The sequence below is a fragment of the Oryx dammah genome, unplaced genomic scaffold, assembly GCF_014754425.2.
Source record: "Oryx dammah isolate SB20612 unplaced genomic scaffold, SCBI_Odam_1.1 HiC_scaffold_5, whole genome shotgun sequence".
Taxonomy (NCBI): Eukaryota; Metazoa; Chordata; class Mammalia; order Artiodactyla; family Bovidae; genus Oryx; species Oryx dammah.
In genome coordinates, this window is record NW_024070189.1 from 94,540,892 (window position 1) to 94,558,797 (window position 17,906).

Below are 17,906 nucleotides of genomic sequence, written 5' to 3' on the forward strand. Positions count from 1 at the left end.
GCTTTTGAACTATGGTGTTAGGGAAGACTCTTGAGAGTCCCTTGGACTGCAAGGAGAGCCAACCCAGTCCATCCTAAAGGAAATCAGTCCTGAATATTCATGGGATATTGCTGAATATTCACTGGACTGATGCTGAAGCTGAAACTCCAATACTTTGGCCACCTAATGCGAAAAACTGACTCATTTGAAAGGGCTCTGATGCTAGGAAAGATTGAAGGCGGGAGGAGAAGAGGATGACAGAGGATGAGATGGCTGGATGGCATCACCGACTCAGTGGACGTGAGTTTGGGTAAATTCTGGGAGTTGGTGATGGACAGGGAGGCCTGGTGTGCTGCAGTCCATGGGGTCGCAAAGAGTCAAACACGACTGAGCGACTGAACTGAATTGAACTGAACTGGGAGTGGTGGGGTCTGTGCTGGGCGTGGGTCCAGCTGCCGTCTGACAGCTGTTTCCTCTGTGCTTGTGTGTGTCGCCTTGTTTGCCACGGTGTCTGTCAATTGTTATGCATGAGTGTGTGTCTGCTCCGTGTCTGCGTGTGAGTTTTCATGCGTGGGATGGTGTGACATTTCATGTGTGTGTTCAGACAGTGTCTGACATTTCTCCCAGCTGGGAGTGTGCCCTCCTGGGCAGGTTTTATGTGTTTTTGTTGCCAGGCGTGGGTCCAGCAGTGCCCCCAGGTGCCCTAATGGTCCCCCGCTCCCTACCCACCACCCACCTAGGGATCCATTCGTGCTGGCCAAGCTGAAGCCTGAGGCTGGCCTCTACCTAATCCACTGGAGCACCAGCCACCTCCACCGCCTCATCCTCACAGTGGCCCAGCACGACCAGGTGGGCGTGGGGCGGGGCGTCCTGGGCCGGGGCTGGGCGCGCTCCCTGCCTGGACCCCTGCTCACCGCCGCCACCCCTGCTGCCGCCAGCTGCAGGCTCCCGGCACCAAGGGCTTGCGCCTGCGGAAGTTCCCCATCGAGCTCCGGGCCGGGACAGTCATGCTGGAGGGCTGGGGCCGGTCTTTCCCCAGCGTGCGGGACCTGCGGGCCGCCCTGCAGGACTGCTCGCTGCGGGCCGGCGACGACTGCTTTTCCCTGCGTCGCTGCTGCCTGCCTCGGCCGGGAGGTACACATATGGGGGCGCCTCGAGGGAATTGGGGTGGGGGGAGGCCTCTCCCATCCGTGACAGCCCTCTGGGACTACTCCCACCCTCAGAGATCTCCAACCTCATCGTCACACGGGGGCCTCAGGCCAGCACCAGACCGCTCAACCTCAGTCATCTCAGCTTCTACCGAGTCCGCCAGGAAGACATCACCCAGGTGCGTGGCAGGGGTGGGGGTGGGAGGGGGGTTGGGGGGGCTGGAAGTGGGGATGAGACTGGGATAGGGGATGGGGGGTAGCATGGGGGGAGGGGGAAGGAACCCTGCAGGTATGGGGCACCAGAGAGGCAGCCTTACGCCGTTGTCATGGAGAGCTTCCCCTCCACGTTCCCCCAGCTGTCCCACTTGGGCCAGGGCACAAGGACCAACGTGTATGAGGGCCTCTTGCGAGTGGGGGGCGGAGGCCCCGAGGAGGACAAGGCAGATGGCGAGGAACCCCTCACGCCCGCTGGGGACCGTGGGCAGGAGCTGCGTGTGGTGCTCAAGGTGCTAGACCCCAGTCACCACGACATCGCCCTGGTGAGTGAGCGCAGCCCGGGGGTGGGGGGCAAGATGGAGGGGTCTGCGGCCCCCTAACCCGCTCCATTCCCTCAGGCCTTCTACGAGACAGCCAGCCTCATGAGCCAGGTCTCCCACGTGCACCTGGCCTTCGTGCACGGCGTCTTCGTGCACGGCTCCGAGAGTGAGTGTCCCTGTCCCCTGCCCCTGACACACAGACCCCCAACATCCCCGCCCCGTTGACAGCCCGGCCCCACTTAGACTCTTGACCTTCATCCTCATCCCTGACTGTCCACTGACCTCTTAACTACACTCCAAGCCCTGACCGCACCCCAATCTGTGCCTGTTCGACTCTCACCTACACCCTGAACCCTGTCTACACTTTAACCCTTACCTGCACCGTGATCCCTGGCTACTCCCCAACCCTCCACCTCCACTCTGACTCTAGACTGCATCCCAAACTCCCTTTACCACCAGACACCTCTACAGCCCCACCCTTGTGTACCTTCTGACCCCTTCTATGCCGTGGCACCATGCAAACCCCAGCCTTGCTGGCCCCCCTGTCTTCCCAGAGCTCAGCCCCTGTCCCTCCACCCTGCCTCCTCTGCATGTTCTTCATTGTATAGGGCGGCCACGGGCAGCCCCCAGACCCAAAGCTCCATCTCCTGCTTTCTCCCCAATACTGGCCCGCATGCTGACCCAGCACCTCTCCCAGTGCCCAGGCGCCCCAGCCCTGGGGGATCCAAGTGTCACTCAGGCTCCAACCTCCAGCTCCTCTCCCTCCAATCATCTATGCCTCCCCCAAGGCCCCTCCTGATCTCCATCACTTACTCTCAGCCTCCTCTCTGCTGCAGCCCTACCCTGGACCCCAGTGCCACCTTGCACCTTGGCCTCACCCTGCCCCCACCTCAGCCAGCACTCCAGCCCACATTTCTCTTCTCCCTGAAGTCACTCCACGTCTCCCCTGGTGCCCTGCCCCAGGGGAGCCTCAGCCCCTGGGTCCTGCCCCCGGCACTCTGGAGGGTGTACGGGTGTGCAGCATCTAAAGTGACTGGGCCTTTGCAGACATCATGGTGACCGAGTATGTGGAGCACGGGCCCCTGGACGTATGGCTGCGGCGGGAGAGGGGCCGCGTGCCCCTGGCCTGGAAGTTGGCAGTGGCCCAGCAGCTGGCCAGCGCCCTCAGCTACCTGGTGCGTGGCCTGCCGGCCGGACCTGGGTGGGTGGTGAGGGCCAGGGCAGCCCCTGCATTCAGGGGAGCATGCTTGCTAAGTCACTTCAGTCGTGTCCAACTCTTTGCAACCCTGTGTGGACTGTAGCCTGCCAGGCTCCTCCATCCATGAGATTTTCTAGGCAAGAATACTGGAGTGGGTTGCCATGACCTCCTCCAGGGGATCTTCCTGACCCAGGGATCGAACCCACATCCCTGATGTCTCTTGTATTGAAAGGTGGGTTCTTTACCACTAGTGCCACCTGGGAAGCCCCCGCATTGGGTATGGAGGCCTCAACACATCCCTCTACCCACTAGATCTTTCCATGAACCTCCTCTGCTCACCCACCCCTGTGACTCCCATGTCCCCCTGACTCCCCAGCTTGATATCCAAGACCCTAAGGGAGTTGTTTCTGTTTGCTCTTTCTTGTCATTCATCCTCAGCCCCCTTTGGTCCAGTCACCCATTTCCAGAACACCCTCTGTGTGCCAGGCTCTGTCCTAGGCCCTGGGGACCCAGGAGAGAAGAAAATAGGCAGACGTCTCTGTTCTTGGGGGAAGCTGGCATTTTACTTGGGAGGGATAAACAAGAAATATTGGGTTGGTCAAAAAGTCTGTTCTGGCTTTTCCATAGCATCTTACAGAAAAAACTGAATGGACTTTTTGCCCAGCCCAGTAATAATTAAGTATATTACATGATGTGTCAGAAAGTAGCAAGAACTGTGGGGAAAAAAAGCAGAGGTGGAGATGAGGATTTGCTGCAGTTTGGGGAAGAGGTGAAGCCTTAAAATAGGTGGGTTGGGGAAGGTCTCACTAAGGGCACCTGGAGGTGATGTGGGGCAGGGGTGGGGGGAAATGAGGACATCTACAGGCAGTGCGTTCCAGGCAGGGGGAGCAGACAATGCAAAGGCCCTGGGGCAGGAGTGTGCCTGACATGGGCTGAGGACCACAGTGAGGTCCTCCGGCCTTTTGCCCTGAGAGCCTTGGCCTCCAGTGCTGGGGAAACAAGAAGGACTCACTGGGGACCTTGGACTGCCTTGTCACTGTGACAACGTACTGCCATATCCATAGTAACCACAATTGTCTTTTTCACATGGGCCATGTGGGATGGGTAGGGGTAGGATCTACAGCCCCCAGTGACCACACTCCCTTTTCACCCCACTCCAGGAAGACAAAAGCCTGGTTCATGGCAACGTGTGTGGCCGGAACATCCTGCTGGCACGGCTGGGGCTAGCGGAGGGCACCAGCCCCTTCATCAAGCTGAGCGACCCCGGCGTGGGCCTGAGTGCCCTCTCCAGGGAGGGTGAGGACCCAAGAGGTGCTGGACACGGGACGGGCTGCCCTACTCCTTTACCTTGCTGACCTCTGACCCTGGCCCCCAGAGCGGGTGGAGCGGATCCCCTGGACAGCCCCCGAGTGCCTATCTGGTGGAGCCAACAGCCTGAGCACCGCAGCCGACAAGTGGGGCTTTGGTGCCACCCTCCTGGAGATCTGCTTCGACGGTGAGGCCCCCCTGCAGGGCCGCAGTCCCTCTGAGGTATGGCTGGAGCACCCCTGGGGCTGGCACCCCCCAAGGAATCCAGAGGGCATGTTTCAGGGTTCAGAGCTGCCTCCCCTCTGGCTGTGCAGCCTCATCTTGCTAGGGCTCCATCAGTTTCATCTGTCAGCTGCAGTGAACTGCAGTCCCGACCTCATAAGGTTGTGCATGTTGTCACTTCAGTCGTGTGTGACTCTGTGCAACCCTACAGATTGTAGCGCACGAGGCTCTTCTCTCCATGGGATTTTCCAGGGGAAAATGCCCTCTTCCAGGGGAATCTTTCCGATCCAGGGGTCGAACTCATGTCTCTCACATCTCCTGAATTGGCAGAGTGGGTCTTTGCCACTAGCGCCACCTGGGAAGCTGCATAAGGTCACAGCAGATAGTCACATACTTTATTTATTTTTATAAAGTGATAGTTTTTAATGTATTTATTTATTATTATTGCTTTTTTAATTTTGGGTGCTCTGGGTTTTTGCTGCGATGTGCCAGCTCTCTGGTTTGGCACTTGAGCTCTAGAGTACACAGGCTCAGTAGTTGCAGCACACAGACTTCCCTGGTTGCGGCGCAAGGGTTTAGTTGCCCAGTGGTGTGTGGCATCTTCAGTTCCCCACCCAGGGGTTGAACCCGCATACACTGCACTGGAAGGCTGATTCTTAACCCCTGGACCACCAGGGACGTCCCAGGTCACATGCTTTAGTTTTAGGCAGTGTCCAGGCCATCAAACAGGCTGTTGAGAGGAGAGGTTCCCAGAGGATGCCCCTGACCCAGCTGAGGGTTGGGACAAGACTTCCCAGAGGAGCTTTTAATCCAAGTGCAGAAGTACCATAATGTCCCAGGCTGGGAAGGGCAGCCTAGGTGGCGGACACAGCTTGTGCAAAGGCTGGGAGGCTTTAGTGCATTCAGGGAGCTGAAGACCGTAGGAACTTCCTGGGAGCTGGTGGGTGGGGCCAGCAGGACCTGGCCAATTACAGGCTCTCAGTCCCAGGCGGAGGATACTGTTTGTAGACACCAAGGTGAGCAAGGCCTGGCTGCCTCCTTTCCATCCTCAGAGGCAGGTGGAAATCCAAGCAGAAAAGGCCAAGGTTGAGATGCTCCAGTACAGTACAGTCGGCTGGACTTGGGTTCCAGTCCAGACTCTGCAGTGATGGCCAGCTCTGCATCCCTTGGCGGAGGCTCAGTGGCCTCATCTGTAAAATGGGAATGACAAGAACAAGGAGCCAACTGGTCTACCCTGTCCCTCTGAGGACTTGACTCTTGCCTCCTGCGGGACCAGGACTGAGGGCGTACACTGACTCCTAGTCTCCTCCCCACCAGAAAGAGCGCTTCTACCAGAAGCAGCACAAACTGCCCGAGCCCTCGTGCCCAGAGCTGGCCACACTCACCAGCCAGTGCCTGACCTACGAGCCAGCCCAGCGGCCATCCTTCCGCACCATCCTGCGTGACTTCACTCAGCTACAGCCCCAGAGTAAGCACCACGCCAGGGCAGGGACCCTGGAGGAGGGAGGGAGGGGCTGGGATCCCTGCTGACACAGGAATGGTGTCCCCAAGTCGTGGTACAGTGGCTTAGAGTGTGTATGGGTTTCTAATTCACTTAAGCAGAGGGGAGGGGATATCCAAGCTCTCCGTTTAAAAAAAAGATTTTTTTTTTTTTTAAATTGTTTGACTGGTGGGTTTTTGATGCTGCATGTGTGGGCTTTCTCTAGTTGTGGTGAACAGGGGCTATTCTCCAGATGTGGTGCTTGGGCTTCTCCTTGAGGTGGCTTCTCGTTGCGGAACGCTGATTCTAGGTGCATAGGCTTCAGTAGTTGCAGCGTGTGGGCTCAGTAGTTGTGGCACATGGGGCTTAACTGACCCGCAGCACATGAGATCTTCCTGGACCAGGGATCAAGCCAGTGTCCCTTACACTGCAAGGCAGATTCTTAACCTCTGGACCACCAGGAAAGCCCCTCCCCGTCCAGCCCCCGCTCTCAGTGTTTTGCTTGGGGAGAGCCACAACTTCTTTGGATGAATTAGACCCTGGCAAATGTTTTGATTGTTAATGAAAAATTTGTGCCCTTAACCCAATCTCAAAACATCCCAGGTGTCGATTTTGGTCCAGTCAACTATGCATTTTAGACAAATGGAATTTTTCAGCCCTTGCAAAAAAAGTTTCCTTGTCTGGAGGATGAGAGCTGGGGGGGTAGCAGTCATCGGCTTTCTGTGCCCGCAAGTATGGGCTGTTTGGGGGAGAGAGCGGTCGTCTGGACTCACCCAGTGTGGCTCTTCCAGATCTCGCTGATGTCTTGTCTGTGAGCCCGGATTCTCTGGCTTCAGATCCCACGGTTTTCCACAAGCGATACTTGAAAAAGATCCGGGATCTGGGTGAGGTGAGGGCGGGGCCTTGAGGGCTGGGGGCGGGGCCTGGATGCCCAGGGTGGGGCCTGGAAGACCCGGGCCAGGGCCTAGGCTGTAAGAAAGCTCTGGCCTTAAAGACCCTCAGCTTCAAGGGAGGCCCTGGGAAATTGAAAGGGAGGCCTCGGCTCCCAGGGGCCTCCATCAACAAGGAGCAGGCGGGGCCTAGGATTTTCCAAATAGACCTGCCCGGAAAGTGGGCTTGGGGAGCTGGGGTGGGGCTGATCCTCCTGCACTCTCCGGCCAGGGTCACTTCGGAAAGGTCAGCCTGTACTGCTACGACCCCACCAACGACGGCACTGGTGAGATGGTAGCCGTGAAGGCTCTCAAGGCAGGCTGCGGTCCCCAGCTCCGGACGGGCTGGAGGCGAGAAATCGACATCCTACGCACGCTCTACCACAAGCACATCGTCAAGTACAAGGGCTGCTGCGAGGACCAAGGTGGGCGGGGCCCACAAATGTAACGGGGCGGGACTAGCGCTGGGGTGGGGCTTTGTGGGCGGGGCCAACATGACCTGGTCATGACCTCCGCCTCTCAGTCCCAGGCGGAGGATGCAGTTGGTGGACACCAAGGTGGGTGAGGTGGGGCTGCCTTCTTTCCATTCTGAGCTACTTTTCTGAGATCAGGATGGGTGGGAGCCATGTCAGCTCCCTTGCCAGGGGACGAGTCGAGATTTGATGGTCCCCCCTGAGGACAGGTCCTAGGGTGGACGGGTCTTGGCTTTCCCTCCCCACCTTGGGAATAGGAGGTGGAGGGTGGACAGCGGTCCTAGCCTCCACCGCCCTTATGGGCTGCCCCTCTCTGGTGTCAGGCGAGAAGTCGGTACAGCTGGTCATGGAATACATGCCCCTGGGCAGCCTCCGAGACTACTTGCCCCGGCACAATGTCGGGCTGGTGCAGCTGCTGCTCTTCTCCCTGCAGATCTGCGAGGTGGGCCGGCCCGCCCCTACTCCCAGAACCTGCCCCCTCTTTGACCTGGCCTGAGCTTCCGATCCCCTCTGCTGGCTTCGACGCGCAATCCCTGGGCGGGCTCTCCTCCATCCTTGTCCATCCAGCCGATCATCCATCATCGGGCCACACCCTCGCCGGCCCAGATCCCCAACCCACGTAATTCCCACCGCTGAAGTGGTCCCGCCCAGCGCCTGGCTCCTCCTAATTCTCTCGCCCCCCAGCCCGGGAGCGCCCCCTCACGGCCCCTCCTCTGCTGTCCGGCTCTGCTCCCGCCCCATCTGCTGTCCTGCCCGCTTCTTACGCTGGGTCCGCACCAGCCTGGTCACGCCTCCTCAGGTCGGGCCCTGCCCCCACTGATCCAAGCTCGCCCCGCCCCCAGGGTATGGCCTACCTGCACACACAGCACTACGTGCATCGAGACCTGGCCGCGCGCAACGTGCTGCTGGACAACAACAGGCTGGTCAAGATCGGGGACTTCGGACTCACCAAGGCCGTGCCCGAAGGCCACGAGTATTACTGCGTGCGCGAGGATGGGGACAGTCCTGTGTTCTGGTAAGCAGGCGGGACCCAGTGGGAGGGGTGGGTGGGCGGTGCTACGGTCACCTGGAACAGACAGGGTGGAGTAGATGGATGCTGGGGCCCCAGACAACAAGGCCTGGGTTCAGTGACCCTCCCCCTCCACTCTTATGTGGGGGCCCTAACTGGGGCCACAGGGCTCCTAAGCCTCAGATAAGGACTCCAGTCTGGCCTGGCCCATGGCTTGAGTGCCCTTTCTCCCTAGGTATGCCCCGGAGTGCCTGAAGGAGTGTAAGTTCTACTACGCATCAGACGTCTGGTCCTTTGGGGTCCTCATGTATGAGCTGCTGACCTACTGTGACTCCAGCCAGAGCCCTCCCTCGGTGAGAGCCAGGCCTGCACACCAACCCCATGGATGTGCCTCACAGTCCTATTCTGTAAAATTGGCCACTTACGTTGCAGAGGGCTTTGACTGTGACAGAAACTCACTCAAATAGGAACAGTTAATTCTGCCATTTGCAAACCCCAGGGGGACAGTGGGAACATGGCTTGATCTAGATCGTCAGATGTCATTAGGAACCCAATTTTCTCCATCTCTTGACTCTGCTGTTCTCTGTAGTAGCTTTCCCGCCCACCCCTCCACACCATGCAGCATGAGGGATCTTGTCAGGGATCTTCCCTGACAGAGATTGAACCTGTGCCCCATGCAGTGGGACGTGGAGTCTTAACCACTGTTAGCATTTCTTGGGGCTTTCCAGGTAGCTCAGCTGGTAAAGAATCTCCTTGCAATGCAGGAGACTCCAGTTCGATTCCTGGAAGTAGGCTACCCACTCGAGTATTCATGGGCTTCCCTGGTGGCTCGGACGGTAAAAAATCTGCCTGCATTGCAGCAGACCTGGGTTTGATCCCTGGGTTGGGAAGATCCCCTGAAGGAGAGCTTGGCAACCCACTCCATGGAGGATTCCATGGACAGAGGAGTCTGGCAGGCTACAGCCTATGGGGTCGCAAAGAGTTGGGAACGACTGGGCAACTAAACACAGCACAGCACAGCATTTCTCAAGTGGACCTTCCCTTTAAAAAAAAAAGGCAAAGCAAGCCCGCCCTCTGCTTTGGCCGCGGTGGACCTATCTGAGAGGAGGATTTTTCCCCTTCCAGCATGATTCAGGACTCTCTGACTGGTCCAGCTTGGTTCACGTGCCCTCAGGGAAGCCAATCACTGTGTAGTTCTGGACCGAGAGGCGGAGCCTGTAGTATGTGAGGGCTTTATGCCCACAGCCAATCAGAGTGCATATATAGGAGACCAGGAAATAAGGTTCTCGACAGGCAAAAACAACTAGCTGGGAGGCTTAGTAATAACACCAAACATCTAATCCAATCCAGACTTACACTATGAATATTAGTTTATCTAGGGACTTCCTTGCTTCCAATGTAGGGGGTGTAGGTTCAGTCCCTGGTGGGGGAACTAAGATCCCAGATGCCACATGGTGTGGCCAAAAAAGAAAAAAAAAAAAGTTTTATCCAACTTCACAATAACCCCAGGTGGTAGATTTTATCACCCATTTTACAGATGGGAGAACCAAGGCCCAGAGAGGTGAAGTCTAAAGTTACACAGCTGAGAAATGGTTGTTGTTCAGTTGCCAAGACATGTCTGACTTCTTGCAACTCCATGAACTGAAGCATGCCAAGCTTCCCTGTCCCTTACCATCTCCTGAAGTTTGCCCAAGTTCATGTCCATTGAATCGGTGATACCATCCAACCATCTCATCCTCTATTGGCCCCTGAGGGTCCCTTAGAATCCCTGCCATCCAGCTCCTGGCTCCTAACCTCTAATGAGGCAGCTCTATCTCTTAAAAAAAAGCTGCTCTTGTTTCTTCTGTAGAAATTCATCGAGCTCATAGGCCTCACCCAAGGGCAGATGACTGTGCTGAGGCTCATGGAGCTGTTGGAACGAGGGGAGAGGCTGCCACAACCAGAGAGATGCCCCTCTGAGGTGAGATCCTCCCTTTCCCCTTCCCCACTATGGGACCAGGGAGAGAATGGAGTTCACAACCTGGCGAAGCCAGCCTCCCCGACTCCCTGTGCCCTACTGCTATCCCGAGACCCCACCCCCGTGAACTGACTTTCCTAGACTTACTCCGTTTGGACTGCTACAGCAAGCTTTTTCCTTTCCCCAGATATATTGCCTCATGAAGGACTGCTGGAAGGCAGAGGCCTCATTCCGCCCGACCTTCCAGAACCTCGTACCCATCCTCAGATCATACCACGAGAAATACCAAGGCCTGGCCCCCTCGGTGTTCAGTGTCTGCTGAAGCCCACCAGCAGCTCTGTTTGAGGGGATTGGAGCAGACAGTACCCACTGAGAGCAACTGCTGGTCTTTAACCTAAGAGGATCTCAAGATGGGAGGCCAGCCTCACCGACTCCCTGTGCCTTACCACTATCGGGAGACCCCACCCCAGTGAACTGACTTTCCTAGACTTACTCCGTTTGGACTGCTATAACAAAATACTGCAGACAGAGTGGTTTATAAACAACAGAAATTTATTTCTCATGGTTCTGGAGGCTAGGAAGTCCAAGATCAAGGCACCAACATCGTTGAGTTTTGGTAAAGGCCCTCTTCCTGGTTCATAGCCTGTGCATTCTCACTGTGTCCTCGCAAGGTGGAAGGGGGCAAGGCATCTTTCTGGAGCCTCTTTTATAAGGGCACTAATCACAGTCGTGAAGGCACCACCCTCATGACCTATGCCGTTCCTAATACCATCACTTTGTGTGTGTGTGTGTGTGTGCACGCGCACACGCGTGCATGCACAGTCACGTCCAACTCTCTGCAGTCCTGTAGACTGTAGCCCACCAGGCTTTTCTGTCAATGGAATTTTCCAGGCAAGAGTACTGAATGGGTTGCCATTTCCTACGCCAGGGCACCTTCCTGACCCAGGAATCGAGCCTGCGTCTCCTATGTCTCCTGCATTGGCAGGCGGATTCTTTACCACTGAGCCACCTGGGAAGCCCCATTTTTGGAATTTAGAATTTCCACATAGGAATTTTAAAGGTTCACAAACGTTCAAATCTTGGACCCTTCCAAAGTCATGAGCTTGACAGACCCCTGAGGGGCCCAGGACAAGCAAGGAGCTGACCAGGCCCTTGAATTTGATTCTTTTTCGGCCATGCCACTCAAAGCATGTGGGACTTTAGTTCCCCAACCAGGGATCAAACCCATGCCTCCTGCAATGGAAGTGTGGAGTCTCAGCCACTGGACCTCCATGGAAGTCCCAAAGCTGATCTTTCTGCCCTCCCCCAGCTCCTGCCCTTTGAGCCCACTATCTCCCTTAACAGGGTATAAACTGGTATTTCCTCTGCTAGAGGCATGGTCCCTGGGCCCTTTTTCAGCAAGGATCTGCTCCCCTGAGGAATGCAGCTAGGGCCAGACACTCAGAGCAGAAGAAGCGAGATTCAAATCTTCAGCCTTTGCTCACCTCTAAATAACCAGCCAGCAATTAGACCAGTGCCTAGAACACAGAAAGCCCTCAAGATATATGTTAAATATATCAATGAAGGACTGGGGGACCACATGCCACGTAGATGAGATTGCTAGTTCACCCTTTTCTCACTGTGTGACCTCAGGCACATGGCTTCCCCTTTTTGAGCCTGAGCTCTCAACTATGAACTTGGGATGTTCCTGCTTGCTGCCTCGTTCAGTTACTGTTGTTCAGTTCGACTCTTTGCAACCCATGGACTGCAGCATGCCAGGCTTCCCTGTCTTTTACCATATTCGAGAGGTTGCTCAAACATGTCCATTGAGTCGGTGATGCCATCCAACCACGTCATCCTCTGTCACCTCCTTCTCCTCCTGCCTTCAGTCTTTCCCAGCATCAGGGTCTTTTCCAGTGAGTCAGTTCTTCACATCAGGTGGCCAAAGTATTGGAGCTTCAACATCAGTTCTTCCAATGAATATTCAGGGTTGATTTCCTTTAAGGAGCATGATGTCCATGTGAGAGCTGGACCATAAAGAAAGCTGAGTGCCGAAGAATTGATGCTTTTAAATTGTGCTAGAGAAGACTCTTGGAGAGTCCCTTGGACAGTATGGAGATCATGCTGCCTTGTAGGACTAATGGAAAGAGCTAGTAAGGTCATCAAATGCTTAGCAGAGAGATACGCAAACAAGTGCTTAATAAACATTTGATATTATTATTAATCTGGTGCTTGCCAACCTGTTTCTACTTAACGGGTGTTCTTGAGGTGGGTCAGTTACATTGTGAAATGAAAGTCAGTCATGTCTGACTCTTTTCGACCCTGTGGACTGTATAGTCCATGGAATTCTCCAGGCCAGAATACTGGAGTGAGTAGCCTTTTCTTTCTCTAGAGGACCTTCCCAACCCAGGGATTGAACCCAGGTCTCCCACATTGCAGGTAGGTCTTTACCAGCTGAGCTACCTGGGAAGCTACATTGTGGAAGACAGTTAAATTTCTTTCCCCAGGGATTTCTCAAATCCCTCTGCATTGCAGCTTTCCTGGCTGGACAACTTCACACGAATCTAGTTATATTTTCTTTTATATAACAGTTTTTTCTTTTCTTTTTTTGGCCATACGTGCAACTTGCAGGATCTTAGATCTCCGAGCAGGGATCAAACCCATGCCCACAGTGGTGAAAGCACGGAGTCCTAACCACTGGTCCACCAGGGAAGTTTGTATAATGGCTTTTAAAATTAAATAATCAGGGAATTCCCCGGTGGTCCAATGGCTAATCCTCCACAATCCCAATGCAGGGGAGCCTAGGTTCAATTCCCTGGTCTGGAAACTAGATCCTACATACCACACTAAGAGTTCACAGGCAGCAACTAGAGATCTCATGTGCTGCAATGAAGATCGAAGCTCCCATGAGCCAGCAACTAAGAACTGCTGCAGCCAAATAAATATTTTTAAAATAAATACTTGAAAAGGTTGATTAGGTTAATTTTAAAATAAATAAAATATTCAGTATAATTCTAAATCCTCCCCCACCTCTTTTTTTTGGATGGGTAATATTGACATAAGTACTGAAATGTGTCCCTCCTCTGTCCTTCGGCCACCATTGTCACCTCCCTGGGAGACAACTAATGTCATCTGGTTTCCTGTTCTGGCTTCCAGACACATTTTATCCAGACATAAGGCAATCTGTACACATGTTTTCCCGTCATTCACAAAAAGAATAATATGCACTGCTATCTAGAGCTCTAACCTATTCCCCCCACCCCCAGCCCCCACATAACAGATCTCGGAGCAAGCTTTCTATTTTATGGTTGTGTTGTAGCTCACCATTCAAAAGGCATCAGTGGGCTTTCACCATGGCTCAGTGATACAGAATCTGCCTGCCAGTGCAGGAGACGCAGGTTCGATCCCTGGTCCAGGAAGATCCCACGTGCTACGGAACAACTACTGAGCCTGTGTTTCAGAGCCTGGGGACTGAAACTACTGAGCCCATGCTCTGCAACAGTGAGAAGCCCAGGCACCATAACAAAGAGCTGCCCCCCGCTCACCACAACTGGAGAAAAGCCCCGTGCTGCAATGAAGACCCAGTGCAGCCAAAAATGAATAAATCTTAAAAAAGAAAGCGCTTAAGAAAAAAAATATATCAGCGTTTGTTCCCTGCCGAGGTTGATGTAGTCATTCCTAATCCTTTGCTGCACATGTGCTGCCGTTACAGTGAGTGACTGTGTGCTCACATGGCTTCTCCCACGTTCAAGGGTACCTATAAGATAGGTTCCCAGCAGGAACAGCTGCACGATCTAACCCAGTAATTTAGAAAGTCGTTGCCACCAGAAACTATTTCGATGGTTGATAAGGCAGGTCTCTCTTCATTCTTTTTTCAACATTATCTTGGCTTTTTCTTGGGCAGCTTTTTTTTTTTGCATTCTTTTTTAAAAAAAATTACTTTCCCTTATGGTTTATCACAGGATGTTGGGTAGAGTTCCCTGTGCTATACAGTAGGACCTTGTTGTTTCTTTCTCTTTTTTCCTTTTGTCCTACCCAGTTACGTGGAGATTTTCTTGCCCTTTTAGAAGTCTGACATCTGCCAGTGTTCTGTAGACTGTTGTTTTTTTTTCCCAGCCAGGCAGCAGGTGAGTTTTTAGTTCCCCCAGGGATTGAGGAGGGCATGGCAACCCACTCCAGTATTCTTGTTTGGAGAATCTGCATGGACAGAGGAGCCTGGTGGGCTACAGTCCATAGGGATTGCAAAGAGTCAGACACAACTGAGCGACTAAGCACAGGGATTAAACCTATGTCTCCTGCTGTGGAACCACAGAGTCCTAATCACTGGACTGCCAGGGAATTCCTTGTAGATGTATTTTTTTCTTTATTTATATTTAATTGAAAGATAATCGCTTTGCAATATTGTGTTGGTATCTGCCATACATCAACGTGAATCAGCCATAAGTATACATGTGTCTCCTCCCTGTGGAACCGCACTTGCCTCTCCCATTCCATCCCATCCTTCTAGGTTGTGTATTTTTGATGTATGTGTGGGAGAAGGTGAGCTCCTTGGTCAGATCTCAGGACCTTGTTGCTTATCCATTCTATATTTAGTAGTTTGCATTGGGCAGCTACCTTTTTTAAACTTTTATTTTGGACAACTTAAAGCATATTCAAAACCAGGAAGAATAATATAATGAACCTACGCTTAACCAAGAAGGGCTTCCCAGGTGGCGCTAGTGGTGAAGAACCCACCTGCCAGTGCAAGAGACCCAAGAGATGTGGGTTCAGTCCTGGAGGGCTGTGATCCATAGGGTCGCAAAGAGTCGGACAGGACTGAAGCAACTTAGCACACACGCACACTTAACCAACAGCCAGCATCAACAGCTTCTAATACTCATGGCCCATCTTTTTTTTTTTTTTTTGGCTATACTAGGTCTTAGTTGCAGCACTCGGAAGCTTCGTTGCAGCATGTGAGATCTAGTTCCCTGACCCAGGATCAAACCTGGGCCCCCTGTATTTGGAGCCCACAGTCTTGGCCACTGGACCACCAGGGAAGTTTCCCCATGGCCAGTCTCGTTTCAACTTGACCCCTGCCGCTGGATCATTTGGAAGCAAATCCCAGAAATCATGGTATTTCATCTGTTAAAACTGGTATATATCTTGAGAGATGTTACCACAAAGATGTTACCACCATATTTTGAATATGCTTTGTGGTAATAACTACAATGTCATTATCACAATTGAGAAGTTTAAACAGTCATCCCTCAATATCATTATATAGTTTAGAGTGTTTAGATTTTCCCAATTGTCTCTTCAATATTTGATGAATGGTTGTTTACAGTTCATTCAAATAAAAATCCAAACAGAGGACTTCCCTGGTGGTTCAGTGACTAAGACTCTGTGCTCCCAATGCAGGGGGCCTCACGTTCTATCCTTGGTCAGGGAACTAGAGCCAACATGTCATGACTAAGTCTCGGCACAGCCAATACTGCTGCTGCTGCTGCTGCTGCTGCTAAGTCGCTTCAGTCGTGTCCGACTCTGTGCGACCCCATAGACGGCAGCCCACCAGGCTCTGCCATCCCTGGGATTCTCCAGGCAAGAACACTGGAGTGGGTTGCCATTTCCTTCTCCAATGCAGGAAAGTGAAAAGTGGAAGTGAAATCGCTCAGTAGTGTCCGACTCTTAGCGATCCCATGGACTTCAGCCTATCAGGCTCCCAGGCTTCCATGGGATTTTCCAGGCAAGAGTACTGGAGTGGGGTGCCATTGCCTTCTCCAGGCACAGCCAATAGGTAAGTAAAATCAATAAATAAATGTTTATTAACAATCCAAACAAGGGTCATGCACAGCTTCTGGTTGGAGGCAAGTTCCTGTAAGTTTTGGGTTCCTCTTCTTCCTTTTCCCCCCTTGCAACATATTTGGTGAAGAAACTAAGCTATTTGTACTGTAGACTTCACCAGTCTGATGGTGTCCTTGTGATGTAGTTTAACACATTCCTTTGTTCTCAGTTTGACCAGCCAAGCATCCCGTTCCGTGTCCAGTTTGGGGGCAAGTCTCTCTCACAGAGGGCAGTGAGTCCTCTCAGCAGGTGACACTCAGGGAATGTTTGTCCCTCCTTTTGTGACACAAGCCGCCAACTGATCAATCAAGAGTCAGAGGCAGGCTTTCTTTTCCAACATTTTATCTGAACAATTACAAACATTCAGAAAAGCTGGAAGAAGAGTACAGTGAATATTCATGTGCTGGGCTTAGTCGCTCAGTTGTGTCCCGCTCTTTGAGACCCCATGTGCTGTAGCCTGCCAGGCTCCTCTGTCCATGGGGATTCTCCCGGCAAGAATACTAAAGTAGGTTACCATGCCCTCCTCCAGGGCATCTTCCGAGGCCAGGGATTGAACCCAGGTCTCCCGCATTGCGGGTGGAGTCTTTACCAGCAGAGCCACCAGGGAAGCCCATACAGGTTCCACAATTACCACGGTGCTAAATTTCCCTTATCATACTGGGTCTCTCCAACCATCTATCCATTCCATCTGTCAATCCGTCTCATGTTTTGGACACAAATCAAAATAGGTGGGTGTCACTTTATTTTATTATGAATGTTATAATTTTAGCCATTTTAAAATGATTTAAGGGGCTTTCCTGATGGCTCAGTGGTCTGCAGGAGACACAGGAGATGCGGGTTTGATACATGGGTTGGGAAGGTCCCCTGGAGAAGGGAATGGCACCCCACTCCAGTATTCTTGCCTGGAGAATCCCATGGACAGAGGACCCTGGTGGGCTACAGTCCACGGGGTCACAAAGAGTCGAACGTGACTGAGCAACTGCTGCTGCTAAGTCGCTTCAGTAGTGTCTGACTCTTAGCGACTTCATGGACTGCAGCTGCCAGGCTCCTCAATCCTCCTCTGACTGAGCAACTAAGCACACACAAATGGTTTAAGTATTTCATTCTGTGGCATTAAATACATTCATGATATTCTATAGTCATCATCACAATCTGTTTACAGCACTTTTTCGTCTTCCCCCAAAAGAAACTTCTGTCCCATTTCCTTCTCCCTCTAGCCCTCCTTCTAATTTCTCTATGAATTTGCCTATTCTAGGGACCTCGCCTAAGTGGAATATTTCTTCTTTTGTGTCTGGCTTATTTCACTTGACATGTTTTGAGGTTCATCCATGTAGCATGTGTCAGAATTTCACTTGTTTTTGTGTGTGTTAGTCGCTCAGTTGTGTCTGACTGTTTGCGACACTTGTTTTTAAGGCTGCATAATATTCCAGTTTATGGCTATGCTTCAATTTATTTATCCATTCTTCTGTCGATGGGCAGAATTTGGGTTTCTTCCACCTTTTGGTTAGTCTGAATCACGCTGCTATAAACATTGGTGGGCGAGTATCTGTTAGAATCCTCGTTTTCAATTCATTGTTGGTGTAGTGTCCAACTCTTTCGACCACATGGACTGTAGCCCACTGGGCTCTTCTGTCCATGGGATTCTCCAGGCAAGATTACTGGAGTGGGTTGCCATTGCCTTCTCCAGGGGATCTTCCTGACCCAAGAATCGACCCCAAGTATCCTGCATTGCAGGCAGAATCTTTACTGACTGAGCTGTAGGAGAAGCCCTTGCAATTCTTTGAAGGTCTATATATCTAGGAGTGGAAGTGCAAAATCATTCAATTCTATGCTTAACTTTTTGAGAAACCACCAAACTCTTTCCTACA

General features: G+C 52.7%; 1 protein-coding gene across 5 annotated transcripts in view; it reads left to right on the forward strand.

Annotated features, from left to right (window-relative positions):
• The window catches only part of TYK2 (tyrosine kinase 2), a 29,245-nt gene extending 16,803 nt beyond the window's left edge, over positions 1-12,442 (forward strand). For 4 of the 5 annotated variants that reach the window (XM_040240736.1, XM_040240733.1, XM_040240732.1 and 1 more), the window contains 16 exons: positions 720-828; positions 918-1,113; positions 1,203-1,306; positions 1,484-1,666; positions 1,742-1,829; positions 2,711-2,838; positions 4,022-4,157; positions 4,237-4,391; positions 5,709-5,859; positions 6,663-6,760; positions 7,033-7,225; positions 7,597-7,715; positions 8,116-8,288; positions 8,518-8,635; positions 10,132-10,242; positions 10,427-12,442. In XM_040240736.1, the coding sequence (XP_040096670.1) occupies positions 720-828; positions 918-1,113; positions 1,203-1,306; positions 1,484-1,666; positions 1,742-1,829; positions 2,711-2,838; positions 4,022-4,157; positions 4,237-4,391; positions 5,709-5,859; positions 6,663-6,760; positions 7,033-7,225; positions 7,597-7,715; positions 8,116-8,288; positions 8,518-8,635; positions 10,132-10,242; positions 10,427-10,561 (2,197 nt within the window). In that variant the 3' untranslated portion in view covers positions 10,562-12,442. The remainder of the gene's footprint in view (positions 1-719; positions 829-917; positions 1,114-1,202; positions 1,307-1,483; positions 1,667-1,741; positions 1,830-2,710; positions 2,839-4,021; positions 4,158-4,236; positions 4,392-5,708; positions 5,860-6,662; positions 6,761-7,032; positions 7,226-7,596; positions 7,716-8,115; positions 8,289-8,517; positions 8,636-10,131; positions 10,243-10,426) is intronic. The other variant, XR_005721115.1, reaches the window with a different exon arrangement.
• Positions 12,443-17,906: the final 5,464 nt, after the last annotated feature.